This window comes from Salvelinus namaycush, chromosome 39 (assembly GCF_016432855.1).
Source record: "Salvelinus namaycush isolate Seneca chromosome 39, SaNama_1.0, whole genome shotgun sequence".
Lineage (NCBI taxonomy): Eukaryota > Metazoa > Chordata > Actinopteri > Salmoniformes > Salmonidae > Salvelinus > Salvelinus namaycush.
Genome location: NC_052345.1, coordinates 13,672,933 through 13,695,830, shown reverse-complemented (window position 1 = coordinate 13,695,830; position 22,898 = coordinate 13,672,933). Strand labels below are relative to the sequence as shown.

General features: G+C 41.0%; 1 protein-coding gene across 1 annotated transcript in view; it reads right to left on the bottom strand.

Moving 5' to 3' along the window:
• Positions 1–22,898, bottom strand: part of LOC120032697 (zinc finger protein 271-like) — a gene marked incomplete at its 5' end in the record, with an annotated part of 80,328 nt that overhangs the window by 16,181 nt on the left and 41,249 nt on the right. The window contains 2 exons of the mRNA XM_038978892.1: positions 5,600–5,631; positions 8,261–9,007. Of these exons, the coding sequence (XP_038834820.1) occupies positions 5,600–5,631; positions 8,261–9,007 (779 nt within the window). The remainder of the gene's footprint in view (positions 1–5,599; positions 5,632–8,260; positions 9,008–22,898) is intronic.

The following is a 22,898-nucleotide window of genomic DNA, read 5'->3' as shown; positions in this document are numbered from 1 at the left end:
ACATTATTTTTCAGTCATATCCAATACCAGGAATATCAAATTCCAGTCTTTGAATGATGCTGTCTGCATGTATGTATTACAATTATACACTTCAACAGTGTTTACCAATCTTGGTCCTGGGACATCAATGGTTACACATTGTAACTAATAGACTAGAAACAGGATTTAACTAGTTAATTCATATATACAGAAATAGAATGTTAAAAAACAGAACACTACACTTCCTATGCATCATGTAAATACTCTAACACTGGTTCATCTCAACATCTAATGCCCTTCATCTGCATTGATCTGATAAAAACAGGATAGGTGGAGTATTTCATCAAATTACACTTAATTTCAACAAGTAGAGAATGTGAAATGCTTTATTGAAATGCTCATTATCCAAGTGTTATAAATAAAAGTTCAATCTGTACTTCAATGCACATCTGTTGTGCATTATGAAAGAGGAGGTGAGAGAGGTGTAAAAGACAAAGGGGAGGAGGTAAGCACATAGGAGCAGGGAAGGCAACACATGATTAATGAATCACAGTGCTACCTAAATATTCTCTCAGTTCATCACAATTACATAATAGTGTCTCTAGTCGGTACAAAGGTTATCTTAAAAGAGGGTGAGGTGGCGATGATGGGACTGGGGGTTGGCATCCTCTCACATCAAAACATATCTGCAGACGAGAGACAGATGGAGAGAGAGCATGTTTAAGCCTTGTGTTTTTATTCTAACATTGTTAGCCATCAATCAGGAGGTGAAATGCAAAACTGACCTTGGATCATTAACTCGGACTACTGCATCTCCATCTGTATTCCAATGTAAAGGATCTCTTTAATAATACTTCCTGTATAATATAAACTGACCTGGGATCATTAACTCTGGGACTACTGCATCTATCTGTATTTCAATGTAAAGTATATCTTTAAAAATACTTCCTGTTGTCCTGACCAAGTGACCTCTCACCTCTGATCATGATGTGTTCAGATGCAGGAGGGGTTCACCGACACAGCTGATATAACCTAGAGGATTTAGGGAGAAGGGGAGAGAGGGATTAAGTGAAGGAGAGAGACTGTTATTGAGAAAATAAGGTAGTTAAAGCGACAGTGTTCAACAGGAATCTGTGTGTGGCCTCACCTGGTGTCCACACCACACTAAGTGGCTGCAGAGTACTTTATGCTGAAAAACATGAACGGACAAACAAAAAAGCGTAGTTATAGAAATAATTAAGTGTCTTACTATTCTCCATGGATGGCCCTCTTGCCTATTCTTTGAAGGTGGAAGGAGCCACAGTTATATGTAACGGATGTGAAATGGCTAGCTAGTTAGCGGGTACGCGCTAGTAGCGTTTCAATCAGTTACGTCACTTGCTCTGAAACCTATTAGTAGTGTTGCCCCTTGCTCTGCAAGGGCCGCGGCTTTTGTGGAGCGATGGGTAACGACGCTTCGTGGGTGTCAGTTGTTGATGTGTGCAGAGGGTCCCTGGTTCGCGCCCGAGGTCGGGGCGAGGGGACGGTTTAAAGTTATACTGTTACATTGATGCTGTTGACCCGGATCACTGGTTGCTGCGGAAAAGGAGGAGGTTGAAAGGGGGGTGAGTGTAACGGATGTGAAATGGCTAGCTAGTTAGCGGGTACGCGCTAGTAGCGTTTCAATCAGTTACGTCACTTGCTCTGAAACCTATTAGTAGTGTTGCCCCTTGCTCTGCAAGGGCCGCGGCTTTTGTGGAGCGATGGGTAACGACGCTCCGTGGGTGTCAGTTGTTGATGTGTGCAGAGGGTCCCTGGTTCGCGCCCGAGGTCGGGGCGAGGGGACGGTTTAAAGTTATACTGTTACATATACACCTGAGCCTGTTTACTGCACAACACAATCCATCAATCAGATTGATACATGAGTTATAGGGTGTCTAATTGTTCTACATTTTTTCAATATGTGTGATTTAAAATAGCCTGTTTTGTTTTTGCACAGACATCAAACCCTTACCTAAACAGCACCCTCATATGAGAAGTAGAAATCAAAGGGAGAGAAACTAGGAATTGAATAACTGCAGTTGACATAGCTAAGTAAATGGAAGAATACTTATTGCAATGTGAATGGCTCTTAATGTGAATGGCCTTTGGTTGTGCATAGTGTAGTCTATGGTGTTGCCAGGGAACACAGATTGCCTCTCTTGCTGCGTTGTTGGACCCCATCCTTGAAACATCCTGCAGAGCAGCAGACTCCTCCTCTGGCACACGACGGAGAGCTGCAGATCCCCTCCTGGTCCTCGTGTCCATCCTCATGAAGTTACGCAGGACACAGGTAGCCTTCACACACCTGAATTCCTCCAGGAGGCAGTCCCAGATGACCCTGGTCACCCAACCTTGCAGTGCCCTACACGTTAACTGTAGACAATCGTTTTGAAGGAATCTCCAGTTACAAGGTATCTGTAGGAATATGGAAGACAATGTAATTATTAGACTTTTACATCACCAGGTCATTGTGGATTACTAAAGTATAATATCCCTGATAACAAATCATGATAACATTGGATTGATAGATGCATGGGCACACATATGTGCATGTGTAGCATGTGACAATAACAGGATCATATCAAGGATAGCATCACAAATGAATACATAAATACCACTTGAAGCTTGATGATGAGTTGATCATTTGAATCAGCTGTGCAGTGCTGAGGCAAAAACAACGATGTTCCTCTCTTTGAGTCCCCAGGACTGAGAACCACTGCTCTTCATTGGGACCTCTTCATATGTTGACTGGCTTTCATAGCGCTCTTTATCTGAGGACAGAAAACCTCACAAGAAAAACACTTCATTATAGTCAAATTACACAACACTGAATATTATGTTACTTTTATCTCCGTCCTCACTTCTAGGGACAGGAACTACACTAAAGTACCTGCCCTATCCAGAATAGCCTCCTCTCTCACTGACAGTTGGGGCTGCTATCCTTTCACCCTCCTCCATGGCTGTTAGCTAGCTACCTATAAATGCATTTGGAGTTTGTTTTTTACAGTGATAGATAGCTAGCTAATATGAAGTTAGGTAGCTGGTGATATTTAATTCACTTATCTATCTATACAGTATTTGAAGTTGGTTAGATAGCTAGCCAACTAGATAGCTCATTTAACAGCTCATTTGAGTTAGCCTACACTGTACCTAGTTAGCAAATAATACATCGTTTTTTTTTTTACATTTTCAAAATCTGTTTACATACTTACTTACTTGAATAGGTTCTCCCAGCCATGTGGACAATTGGAAACAGGGCAGCAAAGTTTGTCACCAGAGCGTTTTAGAGGATATTACTATTGAACTATGTACCCATTTACTAACCAGACCTTCATACAAACTTGCTCTGCTGAATTCTTGACGGAGTCACAACGGGCGGCCTAAGCGGCATCTAGTCCATCTGCTGACTGGACGCAGTTGAGTAAAATGTAGATTTTATTTTCAGACAAAAAAGTTAAAGGGTAGGAAGCATGAGTTTTTACTCACCAGTGTAACAACACAGTGTGGTTAAAGACTTAGTAACTGAGTTGTAGTCACGATCTGGTTACCTACAAGTACAAACAGTTATGTTTTTGTTTGAAATTTACGAAATTAAAATTACAAATTTACATTTTAAATGTTTTCTATACTCAAGTATTACAATTGTTTTTTTAAGGGGTGTAGGGTGGAAGCTGTCTCTGCGTAACAGGGAATTCCTGTCCGTCGGCTTCCTGTATAGGTCTGTGCTAAAGCCACCCCCTCCCTCTTAATCAACATGTCCAGATAACTTGTTTCATGCACATCAAAGGTGAGGGTGAATTTCAGATGTTCACTGCTTGTATTGATGAAGGAGTGGAATCGATAAAGTTCCTCTGCTGTCCCCTGGAATAGAAGGAACATGTCATCAATGAAGACTTTTTCAGAACCTGATGAGGTGCTAGAATGGATTGTTAGGGCTGACAATCACATTCTTCTCAAACAACCCCACATACAGATTGGCATAATTAGATGCTATTTGTTAAACTACAATGACCTGCGTGTCTACTTGTCTTGTCTGTTTATTTTACACCTGCTATGTAAAAGAGACAGAAGAATGCACAATGGTCAATGGTATCTGGGATTCTTGGGACATTCCTACCCTAAACCCTAACCTTAACCCCCACCTTAACCCTTTTAAATGTCAACTTCAACGGGCTAGGAATGCCCCACGGATGTATCTCTACCTGAAAATACACAATCTAAGTGATTGATAGCTGGTATTCAGCAGTCATAAAACCTTATTTACTTTAATGAACTACTAAAATAGTGATTTTGTCAGACAGCATAGACAGCAGCTCTACACTTTATTGAATGACTGATCCATTCATCTTCCATCCCTCTTCAGCCTTCCTCTCCTCTGAAGACCCAGTGAGGGTGGAGCTCAGTCAGAGAGCTGTTGAGGGACTGGTTATGAAGAACACTTCTACAGCCAGAGAGGTGAGAGGTCACAGATGGTTTAGATGGTAAATATTTATGTCCCCTTATCGGTTCATCACTTAAGCAAAAGGGAATATGTTCCATTAGCTATGTTTATTTACATTAGTGCAAATTGTTCACTGATATTGATGTAATTTCTCACCCCTTCTGGCTGTATGAAAGTTAATTTCCTCTCAGGCACACACATTTGTTCTTTGATATTATGAAGGTAATTTGTGTAGAATTTACTTTTCCCCACTCATTCACCCCATCTCTTTACATTGCTTATGCATATTTGGTGGCCTGAATGCGTCCAGACTATGTCAAAGGCCCATCCTGGTAGATCTGAACCTAATGCAGCTTGGAGTGATCAGATGACAGAAGTCACATTTAGGTGCCAGGTGTAACTGAGGCTGTAGATGCTCCATATCCATTACTTTGAATGTTTTATATAATATGACTAAATGTGTTTCTTTCTGTGTTGCAGGGGCAGTCAAGAAATGGAACGGCAAGGCCACAGAACATAACATAAGCAGAGCTGTGGGAGACCACTTCAAGCCCCTGGTAGAGCCGGGGGTGGTGTTTACCACTCCACCATGCCTTCAGCAGGCTGGAAAAGTGGGATTGATCTGGTTGATCCATTTGTATGTTTCAGTTTTCAGTAGTTGAATCCTTTGACGTATTGTTGATTTCAACATTTTTCATCTTCAACAAATGCACTGAATTTATACTGTTTTTCATACTAAGATGGAGCAAGAGTCTGTTGATTGGTTGGTCATTGGGTTAATTCATTTTGCAATATGTTCAAACCAAACCAAGCTTTAATTATACAGCGCATTTCAGACATGGATTTCCGGTTGAGAAACATTTGGTTTTTTGACGGGGAACATAACAATGTAGTAAAACAAGCGGATATTTTGGGTTGGATGTTGCATCATAATGTTAATATTTTAATCAATGCATTTCCTTACAATGTTCATTAGTCTTTCAGTTGTTAATCTTCTGTTTTTTATCCTCTTATGTTTGTTGCGTACTAAATATATCTGTTTAATTATCATAGTTTTTTCCCTGTGAAGCCATTGCATTGCATCCATGTCCGACATGTGCTGTGTAAATATAGCTTGATTTGATTTGAACATATTGTAAAACAAATGAACCCACTGACTGACCAATCAAGACTCTTGCCAAACCAATGAACAAATATGTGTAAAAGCAACACATTTCTTGGTCCATCTTAGTCTGAAAAACAGTACCACTTTTCCAGCCTGCTGAAGGCGTGGTGGAGTGGTAAACACCACCCCCGGCTCTACCAGAGGCTTGAGGTGGTCTCCCACAGCTCTGCTTATGTCATGTTCTGTGGTCTTGCTGTTCCATTTCTTGACTGCCCCTGCAACACATTTAGACATATCATATACAACACTCAGGAATATATGAATATGGGCAGTTCCCAGGAGTGATTGGCTGGTTAGATGGATGTCATGTTCCCATCAAGTGTCCATCAACTCCTGATGCTGAGGAGAACCGTAACCATAACAACTGGTTTACCATCAACTCCTGATGCTGAGGAGAACCGTAACCATAACAACTGGTTTACCATCAACTCCTGATGCTGAGTACCGTAACCATAACAACTGGTTTACCATCAACTCCTGATGCTGAGAAGTACCGTAACCATAACAACTGGTTTACCATCAACTCCTGATGCTGAGGAGTACCGTAACCATAACAACTGGTTTACCATCAACTCCTGATGCTGAGGAGTACCGTAACCATAACAACTGGTTTACCATCAACTCCTGATGCTGAGCAGTACCGTAACCATAACAACTGGTTTACCATCAACTCCTGATGCTGATGAGTACCGTAACCATAACAACTGGTTTTCCATCAACTCCTGTTGCTGAGGAGTACCGTAACCATAACTGGTTTACCATCAACGTAAAGCATTACAGAAAAAAAAACAAATAAAAACATACACAGCAAACAGAAGAATAACAACTGAAAGACTAATGAACATTTCAAGGAAATGCCTTTGATTAACAAGAACTGGATGCTACAACCCAAAATATAAGCTTGTTTTACTACATTGTTGTTACATTCCCCAGCAAGAAAAACAGAAATGTTCCTTAAATAGAAGAGGGAACTAACAAAGAGTCACTGACAACAACCACAACTAAACAGGTGGGGTTTTAGGAGGCGTTCTGAAAGACACTATGGGGGTGTCCAATGAAAGTTGACTAGTAACAACAACTGGGATCTAAAAGACACCCACCATGAGACCCACTAAATATGCCCAAGAATAAGAAAGAAAAACCCACACCAAACTTAAAGACAGGAAGCAAAACAAAAAGGTGTTGACTCTCCACATCTATCAAGACAACTGGAGCACTGGGCCAGACACTCTTAAATAGAACCTGGGCCAGCACAGGTGTAACACATAATGACTAACGATAACGAGCTAGACGTGCTAACGAGCTAGAGTCCAACCTCAAAACATAAATGGAAAAACCAAAGCCGGTAAAACCTTCCCCTTTAAGACAACAAATATATCCTATATTTTTGATGGACAAGTTTGCTCACCACCAACAGAAAACAACGTCCATTTCACATTACAATCAACTACAATGCTTCACCAATATAAACATGGTTGTCAACAACTGGCTGTCAACAATTAAAAACAATATTTCTAAATAATAATATACAATAGTATTATTTTTTTCAAATGTTTCTTTATAGAATCCAAGAAGTCTAGTCCACTTTTTATTTAACCTTTATTGAACTAAGCAAGTCAGTTAACAACAAATTCTTATTTTCAATGATGACCTAGGAACAGGAACTGCCTTGTTTAGGGTCAGAACAACATATTTTTACCTTGTCAGCTCGGGGATTCGATCCAGCAACCTTTCGGTTACTGGCCCAACGCTCTAACCACCAGGCTACCTGAAAGTACGTTGAAATTAAGTTGTTTTCAAGTAATTTAACTACAACTAAACGAATATTGGACGTCGGGCATAGTCTTCTTTTCAAAGACATTTTGCTAGGTGGGATAGCCCCAATGTCAAAACACAGTTTTAACGTGTCCAAATCAATAACAAATATGCAGAAACAGTTTGATATATTGAAAAACAAAACATAAAATGTGTTATATACACAAACATCTGCCACAATAATCATATTACTTGTATTTATTTAAACAAGCTCCTTATAAACTACACTTGTTTTGACAAGTAGCAATAAATCACTGATATCGATTAGGGGGGAAATCAGGTTGTACGTGATGTTGAATCTAACACAACAACAACAAAAAACACATGGAAATGGCTGATATCTTTTACCTCACTGGTTAGAGGACAACCTGCAGAAGACAGTCAGCTACATTCTGGAGTGATGCATTTAAATTTAGGGGTCGCTAAACAAAGGAACACAACACTTATTTGTCATCACTCATCGATATCACGTTGAAATCAATTGTGCGAGAGGAGGGATATGAGGTTGCACGTCCTGTTAAAACTAACAGCTCAAAAACCACACGGAATCTGGGAGTAATGTGTACATCACTGGTTAGAGGACAACTTGTAGAAAAAAGATTGCTACATTTTGAAGTGTTGCATTTTGATTCCAGTGGGTCACCAACGTGTTAAGTGTAACACAACACAACTTTCAATTCAGAGCCTGGATTTTTCCCCTGAGGCTAATATCCATATCATGTTGAAATCAATAGAACAGGGGGCAAACGTTTAGGGTTCTACATTGTGACATTATTGAAATTCTCGTAGTACAATGTTAAAACATTCTACATTGTGACATCATGTGTGATATGTGTGTGTTCTCTGGTGTTGTACCAGGCTGTTTGACTGAGTAAAACTCTTCCCACATTGATTACAGCTATAGGGTTTCTCTCCTGTGTGTGTTCTCTGGTGTGATATCAGGTTGCTTAGCTGAGTAAAACTCTTCCCACATTGATCACAGCTATATGGTTTCTCTCCTGTGTGTGTTCTCTGGTGTGATATCAGGTTGCTTAGCTGAGTAAAACTCTTCCCACATTGAGTACAGCTAAAAGGTTTCTCTCCTGTGTGAATTCTCTGGTGTCGAGTCAGATTTCTAGAAGTAGTAAAAATCTTCCCACATTCATCACAACTATACGGTTTCTCTCCTGTGTGTGTTCTCTGGTGTGATATCAGGTTGCTTAGCTGAGTAAAACTCTTCCCACATTGAGTACAGCTATAAGGTTTCTCGCCTGTGTGTGTTCTCTGGTGTGATATCAGGATGCTTAGCTGAGTAAAACTCTTCCCACATTGATCACAGCTATACGGTTTCTCTCCTGTGTGTGTTCTCTGGTGTGATATCAGGCTGGTTGAATGACTAAAACTCTTACCACATTGAGTACAGCTAAAAGGTTTCTCTCCTGTGTGTGTTCTCTGGTGTATCTTCAGATGGCTATATTGAACAAAACTCTTCCCACATTGATCACAGCAGTAAGGTTTCTCTCCTGTGTGGATTCCCTGATGAATTTTAATGCCTGATGAGGAGGTGAATCTCTTCCCAGAGTCAGAGCAGCAGTGAATTCTCTTCCCTGTGGATCTCTGCGGGTGTTTCTTGAGGTGTTCTAATGTGGAGAGACTCTTCTCTGCCTCGTCAGCATCATGAGGTTGTTGAGGCTCCCCAGAGGACCCACGGTAGTCCTGTTTCTCTCCTGTGTGAACAACAAGTCAGACAGATGGTTTAAGGCCCACAACAGCGGAAATGCACTGTAAAAAGTGATGCCAACAGCGTAGCCATGATGTTGTACAACAATTGACGTCTGTAATGAATGAAATGATTATTTGACATTTGTCTTAAAATGAGCAAGAACAGTCATATTTTGTCTTGTTTTCACATTAGTAGTAACATCTAAGCTTGTAGACTTGAAATAAGTTATTCATGTTGTTGAAACTGTAAGCGGTGTGCCAGACGACTTTTGGTCTCCAATATAGGCCCCTTTCTGTGTTTAATAAAATTGCGGCACGAGGGCGATGCAAATGCAATTTGGTTGTAGTAACTCCGTCCATGCTAATGAGGAAACCACTAGTTATGGATGTAGTATATCTGGTAATGAGGAAACCACTAGTTATGGATGTAGTATATCTGGTAATGAGAAAACCACTAGTTATGGATGTAGTATATCTGCTAATGAGGAAACCACTAGTTATGGATGTAGTATATCTGCTAATGCGGAAACCACTAGTTTTTGATGTAGTATATCTGGTAATGAGGAAACCACTAGTTATGGATGTAGTATATCTGGTAATGAGGAAACCACTAGTTATGGATGTAGTATATCTGCTAATGAGGAAACCACTAGTTATGGATGTAGTATATCTGCTAATGAGGAAACCAGTAGTTATGGATGTAGTATACCTGGTAATGAGGAAACCACTAGTTATGGGTGTAGTATATCTGGTAATGAGGAAACCACTAGTTATGGATGTAGTATATCTGCTAATGAGGAAACCACTAGTTATGGATGTAGTATATCTGGTAATGAGGAAACCACTAGTTATGGATGTAGTATATCTGCTAATGAGGAAACCACTAGTTATGGATGTAGTATATCTGGTAATGAGGAAACCACTAGTTATGGATGTAGTATATCTGCTAATGAGGAAACCACTAGTTATGGATATAGTATATCTGGTAATGAGGAAACCGCAAGTTATGGATGTAGTATATCTGGTAATGATGAAACCACTAGTTATGGATGTAGTGTATCTGGTTGTAGAAACTCCTCCCTGCTAATTAGGAAACCAGACACATCAGAACAAACTTCCTTTAGATGTTTTGGGGGAAACAATGTTCCTATGGTAACTGTTGTTCCATGTTGTGAATGTCATCCAATGTGTTACTATGGTTACTGTTGTTACATGTTGTGAATGTTATCCAATGTGTTACTATGGTTACTGTTGTTCCATGTTGTGAATGTTATCTAATGTGTTACTATGGTTACTGTTGTGAATGTTATCCAATGTGTTACTATGGTTACTGTTGCTCCATGTTGTGAATATTATCTAATGTGTTACTATGGTTACTGTTGTTCCATGTTGTGAATGTTATCCAATGTGTTACTATGGGTTATAGCAGTATGGCCTAATAATTTGACATAAATTAACTTATGAATATTTTTGGTTGATACTTCAAGGAGTCTTACAATTCAAAATCAGAAAGCCTAATGATCCTTGGTATAACCTTAAAACAGTACTATACTGGGGAAGCCCTTCATGTTGGAGGGTGTTTCTACAGTACTATACTGGGGAAGCCCTTCATGTTGGAGGGTGTTTCTACAATACTATACTGGGGAAGCCCTTCATATTGGAGGGTGTTTCTACAGTACTATACTGGAGAAGCCCTTCATGTTGGAGGGTGTTTCTACAGTACTATACCGGGGAAGCCCTTCATGTTGGAGGGTGTTTCTACAGTACTATACTGGGGAAGCCCTTCATGTTGGAGGGTGTTTCTACAGTACCATACTGGGGAAGCCCTTCATGTTGGAGGGTGTTTCTACAGTACTATACTGGGGAAGTCCTTCATGTTGGAGGGTGTTTCTACAGTACTATACTGGGGAAGCCCTTCATGTTGGAGGGCGTTTCTACAGTACTATACTGGGGAAGCCCTTCATATTGGAGGGTGTTTCTACAGTACTATACTGGGGAAGCCCTTCATGTTGGAGGGCGTTTCTACAGTACTATACTGGGGAAGCCCTTCATATTGGAGGGTGTTTCTACAGTACTATACTGGGGAAGCCCTTCATGTTGGAGGGCGTTTCTACAGTACTATACTGGGGAAGCCCTTCATATTGGAGGGTGTTTCTACAGTACTATACTGGGGAAGCCCTTCATGTTGGAGGGCGTTTCTACAGTACTATACTGGGGAAGCCCTTCATATTGGAGGGTGTTTCTACAGTACTATACTGGGGAAGCCCTTCATGTTGGAGGGTGTTTCTACAGTACTATACTGGGGAAGCCCTTCATATTGGAGGGTGTTTCTACAGTACTATACTGGGGAAGCCCTTCATGTTGGAGGGTGTTTCTACAGTACTATACTGGGGAAGCCCTTCATGTTATTTAAACCTTCTTGAAACAATTTCATATAGCTTAGAAGGACCTCCCCCTCAGACAAGGCTTAGACTATAATGGGTTAAACTATCTAAACTTACATTACTCTGAGACTAGTTATCCTGGGATCGTACATTACTCTGAGACTAGTTATCCTGGGATCTTACATTACTCTGACTAGTTATCCTGGGATCTTACATTACTCTGAGACTAGTTATCCTGGGATCTTACATTACTCTGAGACTAGTTATCCTGGGGAATAGTTTTAATACACTTGCAAAAAATCTGAACCGGTTTTTGCTTTGGCATTATGGGGTATTTTGATGGCATTATGGGGTATTGTGATGGCATTATGGGGTATTGTGTGTAGATTGATGAGGATTTAAAAAATAATAATCAATTTTAGAATAAAGGGATGCACCGATATTACATTTTTGGCCAATATTTTCCTTGTCCCAAAAAACGATACTGATAACAGATATTTAAAATTTTAGCGGCCTTTTAAGCATTCTAGTACAGTTAAAACGTTAACAAACACACACACACAGCGGTCTAAGTCACTGCATCTCAGTGCAAGAGGCGTCACTACAGTCCCTGGTTCCAATCCAGGCTGTATCACATCCGGCCGTGATTGGGAGTCCCACAGTAGTTGTCTGTTATTGGTGTAGAGGGGAAGACAAAGGAGAGGGATCCCACAGTAGCTGTCTGTTATTGGTGTAGAGAGGAAGACAAAGGAGAGGGATCCCACAGCAGTTGTCTGTTATTGGTGTAGAGAGGAAGACAAAAAAGAGGGATCCCACAGTAGTTGTCTGTTATTGGTGTAGAGGGGAAGACAAAGGAGAGGGATCCCACAGTAGTTGTCTGTTAATTGGTGTAGAGAGGAAGACAAAGGAGAGGGATCCCACATGTGGATAGGAAGATACAAATTATCATTATTACAAGAAAATATTCATTTAAAATCCAGGAATTTTACAACTTTAGCTCTCTAGGTCATGCCAGTAGGCTACAGTAGGTTGTATCTCTCTAGGTCATGCCAGTAGGCTACAGTAGGTTGTAACTCTCTAGGTCATGCCAGTAGGTTGTATCTCTCTAGGTCAAGCTGGTAGGTTACAGTAGGTTGTAACTCTCTAGGTCATGCCAGTATGTTACAGTAGGTTGTATCTCTCTATGTCATGCCAGTAGGCTACAGTAGGTTGTAACTCTCTAGGTCATGCCAGTAGGTCAGCAGATAGACCCTTCTCAAATATATATGTTAAGTCACTTTTTGGAAACGGAACGGAGAAAACAAGGGGTAGCTTGTTTTCTACGTCGTCTGATTCTAGACATATCAGTCATCATCCTAGGGCCCTCCGTTGAAGAGGTATTGACGAGCCAACTCCGAATATCCAAAGTTAAAAACAAATTTAAGGCGGTACTTACTGGTGTTAATCAGATCTTCCATCTCCTCCTCTTCATCTTTCAATGTGACAGTAATCTCCCCTTCCTTCTTCACTCCAAAAACTGCATCCGCCTCTTTCTCTACCTCCTCCTCTTTCACTCTGAACGCTTCTTCCTCTTCTTTCACTGAAACGTCTTTCTCTTCTTCTTTCACTGTAACAGCCTCACCCTCTACTTCTTGTTTTACTGTGACATCCTCTTCTTCCTTCTCCTCTTTCACAACAATGTTCTGCCACAGACCCTCTTCCTCCGTCCAGCAGACCTCTTCTTTAACAGGAGGGGAGAAGCTTACTGACCTCATGTTCGGGGATGTTAGCTAGCTAGCTAGCTATCATTAGCGACTAGGCTAGTGCTAACTAAACCAGCCAGCTACTATAGCTGACTAATACAAAATAACGTAATATTAAATAGGTTAACAAGTAGATACGACAGAAGTGTGTCTAAAACACAGTAGCTAATATACATCGAAAGCGTATAAATAGCTTGAATCTTTCGGCTACGTTGCCTAGCAAGCTACGGAGGTGGTTGACGAGCTGTTTCTGAAGAACCGTCCACTAGATTATACGTCACGCTAGCAGCATCGCCTGAAAGACGCAGATCGCCGTCTGCTGACTGGAGTGGGAGACGCAGTTGAGGATCACAATTTCTTTTCAGACAAAGAATATTTTAAATGGATTTAATTAAATAATACTATTATATTGAGACATACAAAGACAGGAATGTGTTGATCGATTAGTGCAAATAAAACATGTTTACTACAGCACATTTAAGGCAGTTTCATTAAGTCAAACTAAATCTAAATAAGTAGCTAGCTACTGTAGGTCTATACTGCTCCTAAATGGTGTAACAATACATCATGTAGATGTATATAATGAAAAGACTAGGTCTATACTGCTCCTACATGGTGTAACAATACATCATGTAGATGTATATAATGAACAGACTAGGTCTATACTGCTACTACATGGTGTAACAATACAGCATGTAGATGTATATAATGAACAGACTAGGCATGTACTGCTCCTACGTGGTGTAACAATACAGCATGTAGATGTATATAATGAACAGACTAGGTCTATACTGCTACTACATGGTGTAACAATACAGCATGTAGATGTATATAATGAACAGACTAGGCATGTACTGCTCCTACGTGGTGTAACAATACATCATGTAGATGTACAGTACCGTTCAAAAGTTTGGGGTCACTTAGAAATGTCCTTGTTTTTTAAAGAAAATCACATTTTTTCATTTATCATTTATAAAAACCTGTTTTTGATTTGTCATTATGGGGTATTGTGATGTCATTATGGGGTATTGCAATGTCATTATTGGGTATTGTGATGTTATTATGGGGTATTGTGATGTCATTATGGGGTATTGTCATGTCATTATTGGATATTGTGTGTAGATTGACGAGGGGGAAAAAATTATTTAATCCATTTTAGAATAAGGCTGTAACGTAACAAAATGTAGAAAAAGTGAAGGGGTCTGAAAACTTCCGAATGCACTGTGTATATAGGGGCAGTACTTTGTGTCATCAGTTCATGAAACAGGAGGTACAAATATATAACATATAACACAATATCAACATTCAATGTATCAAAATATATGACCAAGCTGGAAGTGTAAATGCCAGCCCAGCCACAATCTTAGAGGTTCACTGATGATCAACCTCCTCCTTCACATCTGACTCCTGATGATCAACCTCCTCCTTCACATCTGACTCCTGATGATCAATCTCCTCCTTCACATCGGACTCCTGATTATCAACCTCATTCACATCTGACTCCTGATGATCAACCTCCTCCTTCACATCTGACTCCTGATGATCAACCTCCTCCTTCACATCTGACTCCTGATGATCAACCTCCTCCTTCACATCTGACTCCTGATGATCAACCTCCTCCTTCACATCTGACTCCTGATGATCAATCTCCTCCTTCACATCTGACTCCTGATGATCAACCTCCTCCTTCACATCTGACTCCTGATGATCAACCTCCTCCTTCACATCTGACTCCTGATGATCAACCTCCTCCTTCACATCTGACTCCTGATGATCAACCTCCTCCTTCACATCTGACTCCTGATGATCAACCTCCTCCTTCACATCTGACTCCAGAGCGTCTTCTTTTTTGGGGAATCCCGATGGACGACGTCATCCAATAGGCCGTCATCACCACCACCGCCCACAAGTTAATTGTCTTTCAGGTTATCAATGGGAAGAACATTAGCAATATGTCCTGTCTTGTAACTTGTCTCGTTCAATGGATTAACATTGGCAGGTGCACAGGGAGAAAACCCATTAAAAAAACTTAGTTGATCTTAAACTGCAGAAAAACGTTTGGAAGTCTTTAACTGCATCAAGAAAAACTTTTGGAAGTCTTTAACTGCATCAAAGTCTGTGGCCTGTGATGTTGGGACAAATGATAGTCCCTTATTATACAAGAGACAAAATTCACAAATTCTACAGCACAACGGCAGAGTCATGTCTTAAGTGTAAAACTAACAATGACTCAATAATCCTTCTGGGAATGTTATGACGTCATAAAGTTATGGGAGGAGTTAGAAAGTTGGCTGTCAGAAGTACAGTTATACAATGTAAAATTACTTTTAATCTGTCTGTCTGTATATTTCAAGACATGGCATTTGAGGGTGCAGTGAGATACCCGATGGTTGGATGATACTTTTCTCGTCAATCATCTTAAATATTATACTTAATTAAAACCTGGAAATCAACCAATCCTCTGTTGTTAATTCAAAAGAAAGGTCAAATGCTTTATTATCTAAAAGTTTAAAGTGACGGAGAGAAATACAATGGTGCTGATGCAGGAGCTTGAGATGGGGGGGGGGGGGTGTTTTAGTGGGTCTGGGCAGGTGTGATGTAGTTAATGGAGATGGGGGGGGGGGGGTGTTCTAGTGGGTCTGGGCTGGTGTGATGTAGTTAATGGAGATGGAGGTGTGTTCTAGTGGGTCTGGGCAGGTGTGGTGTACTTAATGGAGATGGGGGTGTGTTCTAGTGGGTCTGGGCAGGTGTGATGTAGTTAAAGGAGATGGGGGTGTGTTCTAGTGGGTCTGGGCTGGTGTGATGTAGTTAATGGAGATGGAGGTATGTTCTAGTGGGTCTGGGCAGGTGTGATGTAGTTAATGGAGATGGAGGTATGTTCTAGTGGGTCTGGGCAGGTGTGATGCAGTTAATGTTTGTATGTGTATATTTTGTTTTTTTATAAAATATCAAATAAAATATTTTTAAAGTCCCAATGAAAAGTTACTGTTCACTGTTCTATTTTTGGAGTTATTACATTTAACCAATCAGAATTCAGAAGAATGCAAAGTCAGGTGTGATGTAATATGGAGGAACAAAACAGAATCACAATAAATCAGAGTATTGAACTGGTGTTAATTTAACTTTGTAAAGGAACAAGTGCTGAACAGCAATTTAAGTAAATTTAAAAATAGAAGCTTAAATAAACAAATGTACAGGTTAACCAGATATCATGGGACACAATTCTAAATATCACTCATCCAATTATGATTTGATATTGTACGTATTGTACATTTGAAATAGAAAAGCAGTTAACTACAACAATATAGTTTCACCCATAAACATTGGTGCAATTTATATTGCAAACAGAATTGACTGTGATGTGTTCCCTGTGATGTAAACTAAAACAGAAATAACTTTAAATTAAACCAATCGTTTTTGCTCATGACTTGAGTGATTAAGTAAACCACAGTTTTGGAAATACATAACGCCATCTAACCAAATATCAAAGAATGTTATTAGCCATTCAGCTAACATGAGCTATATTCAGTTATCTTAGCCAGCCAGCTAACATTAGCTATATGCAGTTATCTTTGTCAGCCAGCTAACATTAGCTATATGCAGCTATCTTAGCCAGCCAGCTAACGTTAGCTATATGCAGTTATCTTAGCCAGCCAGCTAACATTAGCTATATGCAGTTATCTTAGCCAGCCAGCTAACGTTAGCTGTATGCAGTTATCTTAGCCAGCCAGCTAACGTTAGCTATATGCAGTTATCTTAGCCAGCCAGCTAACATTAGCTATATGCAGTTATCTTAGCCAGCCAGCAACATTAGCTATATGCAGTTATCTTAGCCAGCCAGCTAACGTTAGCTATATGCAGTTATCTTAGCCAGCCAGCTAACGTTAGCTATTTGGCCAACTAGCTATTAGCCTAACCAGCGTAGCCAACCAGCACGGTTATGGTCAGCGAGACCAACTACCGGAGACCAGCCAGAACCGAACTAACAGTAAGCCAAGGTGGAAAAAGTTACAAAACTCCCGTAGTCTAATTCACAGAAAACATGCTGAAAAGTAGTGATGGGGAAATAAAGCTTCCCGAAGCATTGATGCTTTCGAGCCAATTGTGTCAAAAATAGGTTCATTACTCAACAATTTGAGCGACACAGAATTTAGAACAGCCACATTTTTATAGATGAAGTCACACGTCGTAGCAGCGTAGCCATTATGTCGTATATTAAATCACTGGCCGTGTTCGAGAGCATCAAATCCATGCTGCGTTGTGGGTAAACGGTGACTGGCTGACTGATTTATAAATAATAATGAGTAGTTATTTATGATGCAAGGTGATTTGTAAATTAGTCAATCAGCAGCCACCTGCAATGTCGGCTGCAATGTCGAACAAGCCCAATACCAAACCAATCAGGTGTTCGACGAAATTATTCTTCAGACGTCATTGTTCACATGCTGCTGATAAAGTGACACTGCTTTGAATTATACTGCTTAGCGACTTCAGTACATGCCTCATAGCTCCAGTCTCAAACTTAACCCCGTTCCTGTTGAAGAAGATAATACAGTCAGTGTAGTCAGCTCAGCCATACCCATTGAGACTGTGTCTGTGCCTCGACCTAGGTTGGGCAAAACTAAACATGGCGGTGTTCGCCTTAGCAATCTTATTAGGATAAAGACCTCCTCCATTCCTGCCATTATTGAAAGAGATCGTGATACCTCACATCTCAAAATAGGGTTACTTAATGTTAGATCCCTCACTTCAAAGGCAGTCATAGTCAATGAACTAATCACTGATCATAATCTTGATGTGATTGGCCTGACTGAAACATGGCTTAAGCCTGATGAATTTACTGTGTTAAATGAGGCCTCACCTCCTGGTTACACTAGTGACCATATCCCCCATGCATCCCGCAAAGGCGGAGGTGTTGCTAACATTTACGATAGCAAATTTCAATTTACAAAAAAAAAAATGACGTTTTCGTCTTTTGAGCTTCTAGTCATGAAATCTATGCAGCCTACTCAATCACTTTTTATAGCTACTGTTTACAGGCCTCCTGGGCCATATACAGCGTTCCTCTCTGAGTTCCCTGAATTCCTATCAGACCTTGTAGTCATAGCAGATCATATTCTAATTTTTGGTGATTTTAATATTCATATGGAGAAGTCCACAGACCCACTCCAAAAGTCTTTCGGAGCCATCATCGACTCAGTGGGTTTTGTCCAACATGTCTCTGGACCTACTCACTGCCACAGTCATACTCTGGACCTAGTTTTGTCCCATGGAATAAATGTTGTAGATCTTAATGTTTTTCCACATAATCCTGGACTATCGGACCACCATTTTATTACGTTTGCAATCGCAACAAATAATCTGCTCAGACCCCAACCAAGGAGCATCAAAAGTCGTGCTATAAATTCTCAGACAACACAAAAATTCCTTGATGCCCTTCCAGACTCCTTCTGCCTACCCAAGGACGTCAGAGGACAAAAATCAGTTAACCACTTAACTGAGGAACTCAATTTAACCTTGCGCAATACCCTAGATGCAGTTGCACCCCTAAAAACGAAAAACATTTGTCATAAGAAACTAGCTCCCTGGTATACAGAAAATACCCGAGCTTTGAAGCAAGCTTCCAGAAAATTGGAACGGAAATGGCGCCACACCAAACTGGAAGTCTTCCGACTAGCTTGGAAAGACAGTACCGTGCAGTACCGAAGAGCCCTCACTGCTGCTCGATCATCCTACTTTTCCAACTTAATCGAGGAAAATAAGAACAATCCAAAATTTCTTTTTGATACTGTTGCAAAGCTAACTAAAAAGCAGCATTCCCCAAGAGAGGATGGCTTTCACTTCAGCAGTAATAAATTCATGAACTTCTTTGAGGAAAAGATCATGACCATTAGAAAGCAAATTATGGACTCCTCTTTGAATCTGCGTATTCCTCCAGGGCTTAGCTGTCCTGGATCTGCACAGCTCTGCCAGGGCCTGGGATCGGGAGAGACACTTAAGTGTTTTAGTACTATATCTCTTGACACAATGATGAAAATGATCATGGTCTCTAAACCTTCAAGCTGCATACTGGATCCTATTCCTACTAAACTACTGAAAGAGCTGCTTCCTGTGCTTGGCCCTCCTATGTTGAACATAATAAACAGCTCTCTATCCACCGGATGTGTACCAAACTCACTAAAAGTGGCAGTAATAAAGCCTCTCTTGAAAAAGCCAAACCTTGACCCGGAAAATATAAAAAACTATCGGCCTATATCGAATCTTCCATTCCTCTCAAAAATTTTAGAAAAAGCTGTTGCGCAGCAACTCACTGCCTTCCTGAAGACAAACAATGTATACGAAATGCTTCAGTCTGGTTTTAGACCCCATCATAGCACTAAGACTGCACTTGTGAAGGTGGTAAATGACCTTTTAATGGCGTCAGACCGAGGCTCTGCATCTGTCCTCGTGCTACTAGACCTTAGTGCTGCCTTTGACACCATCGATCACCACATTCTTTTGGAGAGACTGGAAACCCAAATTGGTCTACACGGACAAGTTCTGGCCTGGTTTAGATCTTACCTGTCTGAAAGATATCAGTTTGTCTCTGTGAATGGTTTGTCCTCTGACAAATCAACTGTACATTTCGGTGTTCCTCAAGGTTCCGTTTTAGGACCACTATTGTTTTCACTATATATTTTACCTCTTGGGGATGTCATTCGAAAACATAATGTTAACTTTCACTGCTATGCGGATGACACACAGCTGTACATTTCAATGAAACATGGTGAAGCCCCAAAATTGCCCTCGCTAGAAGCCTGTGTTTCAAACATAAGGAAGTGGATGGCTGAAAACGTTCTACTTTTAAACTCGGACAAAACAGAGATGCTTGTTCTAGGTCCCAAGAAACAAAGAGATCTTCTGTTAAATCTGACAATTCATCTTGATGGTTGTAAAGTCGTCTCAAATAAAACTGTGAAGGACCTCGGCGTTACTCTTGACCCTGATCTCTCTTTTGACGAACATATCAAGACTGTTTCAAGGACAGCTTTTTTCCATCTACGTAACATTGCAAAAATCAGAAATTTTCTGTCCAAAAATGATGCAGAAAAATTAATCCATGCATTTGTTACTTCTAGGTTAGACTACTGCAATGCTCTACTTTCCGGCTACCCGGATAAAGCACTAAATAAACTTCAGTTAGTGCTAAATACGGCTGCTAGAATCCTGACTAGAACCAAGAAATTTGATCATATTACTCCAGTGCTAGCTTCCCTACACTGGCTTCCTGTTAAGGCAAGGGCTGATTTCAAGGTTTTACTGTTAACCTATAAAGCGTTACATGGGCTTGCTCCTACCTATCTTTCCGAGTTGGTCCTGCCGTACATACCTATACGTACGCTACGGTCACAAGACGCAGGCCTCCTAATTGTCCCTAGAATTTCTAAGCAAACAGCGGGAGGCAGGGCTTTCTCCTATAGATCTCCATTTTTATGGAATGGTCTGCCTACCCATGTGAGAGACGCAGACTCGGTCTCAACCTTTAAGTCTTTACTGAAGACTTATCTCTTCAGTAGGTCATATGATTGAGTGTAGTCTGGCCCAGGAGTGTGAAGGTGAACGGAAAGGCTCTGGAGCAACGAACAGCCCTTGCTGTCTCTGCCTGGCCGGTTCCCCTCTCTCCACTGGGATTCTCTGCCTCTAACCCTATTACAGGGGCTGAGTCACTGGCTTACTGGTGCTCTTTCATGCCGTCCCTAGGAGGGGTGCGTCACTTGAGTGGGTTGAGTTACTGACGTGATCTTCCTGTCTGGGTTAGCGCCCCCCATTGGTTTGTGCTGTGGTGGAGATCTTTGTGGGCTATACTCGGCCTTGTCTCAGGATTGTAAGTTGGTGGTTGAAGATATCCCTCTAGTGGTGCGGGGGCTGTGCTTTGGCAAAGTGGGTGGGGTTATATCCTTCCTGTTTGGCCCTGTCCGGGGGTTTCTTCGGATGGGGCCACAGTGTCTCCTGACCGCTCCTGTCTCAGCCTCCAGTATTTATGCTGCAGTAGTTTATGTGTCGGGGGGCTAGGGTCAGTTGGTTATATCTGGAGTACTTCTCCTGTCTTATCAAGTGTCCTGTGTGAATTTAAGTATGCTCTCTCTAATTCTCTCGTTCTCTCTTTCTTTCTCTCTCTCTGAGAACCTGAGCCCTAGGACCATACGTCAGGACTACCGGGCATGATGACTCCTTGCTGTCCCCAGTCCGCCTGGCCTTGCTGCTATTCCAGTTTCAACTGTTCTGCCTGCGGTTACGGAACCCCTACCTGTCCCAGACCTGCTGTTTTCAACTCTTAATGATCGGCTATGAAAAGCCAACTGACATTTATTCCTGATTATTATTTGACCATGCTTGTCATTTATGAACATTTTGAAAATCTTGGCTCTCTCTAATTTTCTCCTTCTCTCTTTCTTTCTCTCGGAGGACCTGAGCCCTAGGACCATACGTCGGGACTACCGGGCGTGGTGACTCCTTGCTGTCCCCAGTCCGCCTGGCCTTGCTGCTATTCCAGTTTCAACTGTTCTGCCTGCGGTTATGGAACCGCCACCTGTCCCAGACCTGTTGTTTTTCAACTCTTAATGATCGGCTATGAAAAGCCAACTGAAAATTATTCATGATTATTATTTGACCATGCTTGTCACTTATGAACATTTTTGAACATCTTGGCATAGTTCTGTTATAATCTCCACCCGGCACAGCCAGAAGAGGACTGGCCACCCCTCATAGCCTGGTTCCTCTCTAGGTTTCTTCCTAGGTTTTGGCCTTTCTAGGGAGTTTTTCCTAGCCACCGTGCTTCTACACCTGCATTACTAGCTGTTTGGGGTTTTAGGCTGGGTTTCTGTACAGCACTTCGAGATATTAGCTGATGTACGAAGGGCTATATAAAATAAACTTGATTGATTGATTGATTGAAGGTCTGCTGGATGGAGAAAGAAGCTCTCGTGAAAGAGGAGAAGGAGGAGGCTGTTACAGTGAAAGAAGAGAAAGACGTTTCAGTTAAAGAAGAGGAAGAAGCGTTCGGAGTTGAAGAGGAGGATGTTACTATACAAAAACAAGTATAGGTTGAGGCTGTTACAGTGAAAGAAGAAGAGAAAGACGTTTCAGTTAAAGAAGAGGAAGACGCGTTCAGAGTTAAAGAGGACGATGACGTTTCAGTGAAAGAAGAAGGGGGGGGGAGATGACTGTCACATCGAAAAATGAAGAAGAGGAGGAAACTGGATATCTGGTCCCGGTTTCCCAAACGCATCCTAAGGCATCCAATGGTTCAAAAGGTGAACTTAGCAATAAGATGGTTTTGAGAAACCGTTCCCTGATTAACAATCGTAAGTACTGTCTTAAAAACAGAAGAACAAACTCTGCAATTGTTGAACTGATGTGTAGTGTTAAAGGGGAAATGTGCAATTACTACATCCATATTTTGACTTTTATATTATTTATTTATAGCCATTGATTGAACTACAGATTGGTTGATTGTTGTCTGGCTTTTTTAAAGGGGCAACCTAGTTTTTAAACAAACAAAATGGCTGCCCAGAGTCCTGAGCTGTGTTAGAATACTCATACTAACCGCACTATTTGTGAAGTAAATTGAGTATATAGTCTGCTTATTGGTCATAGTATGATACAGTTAG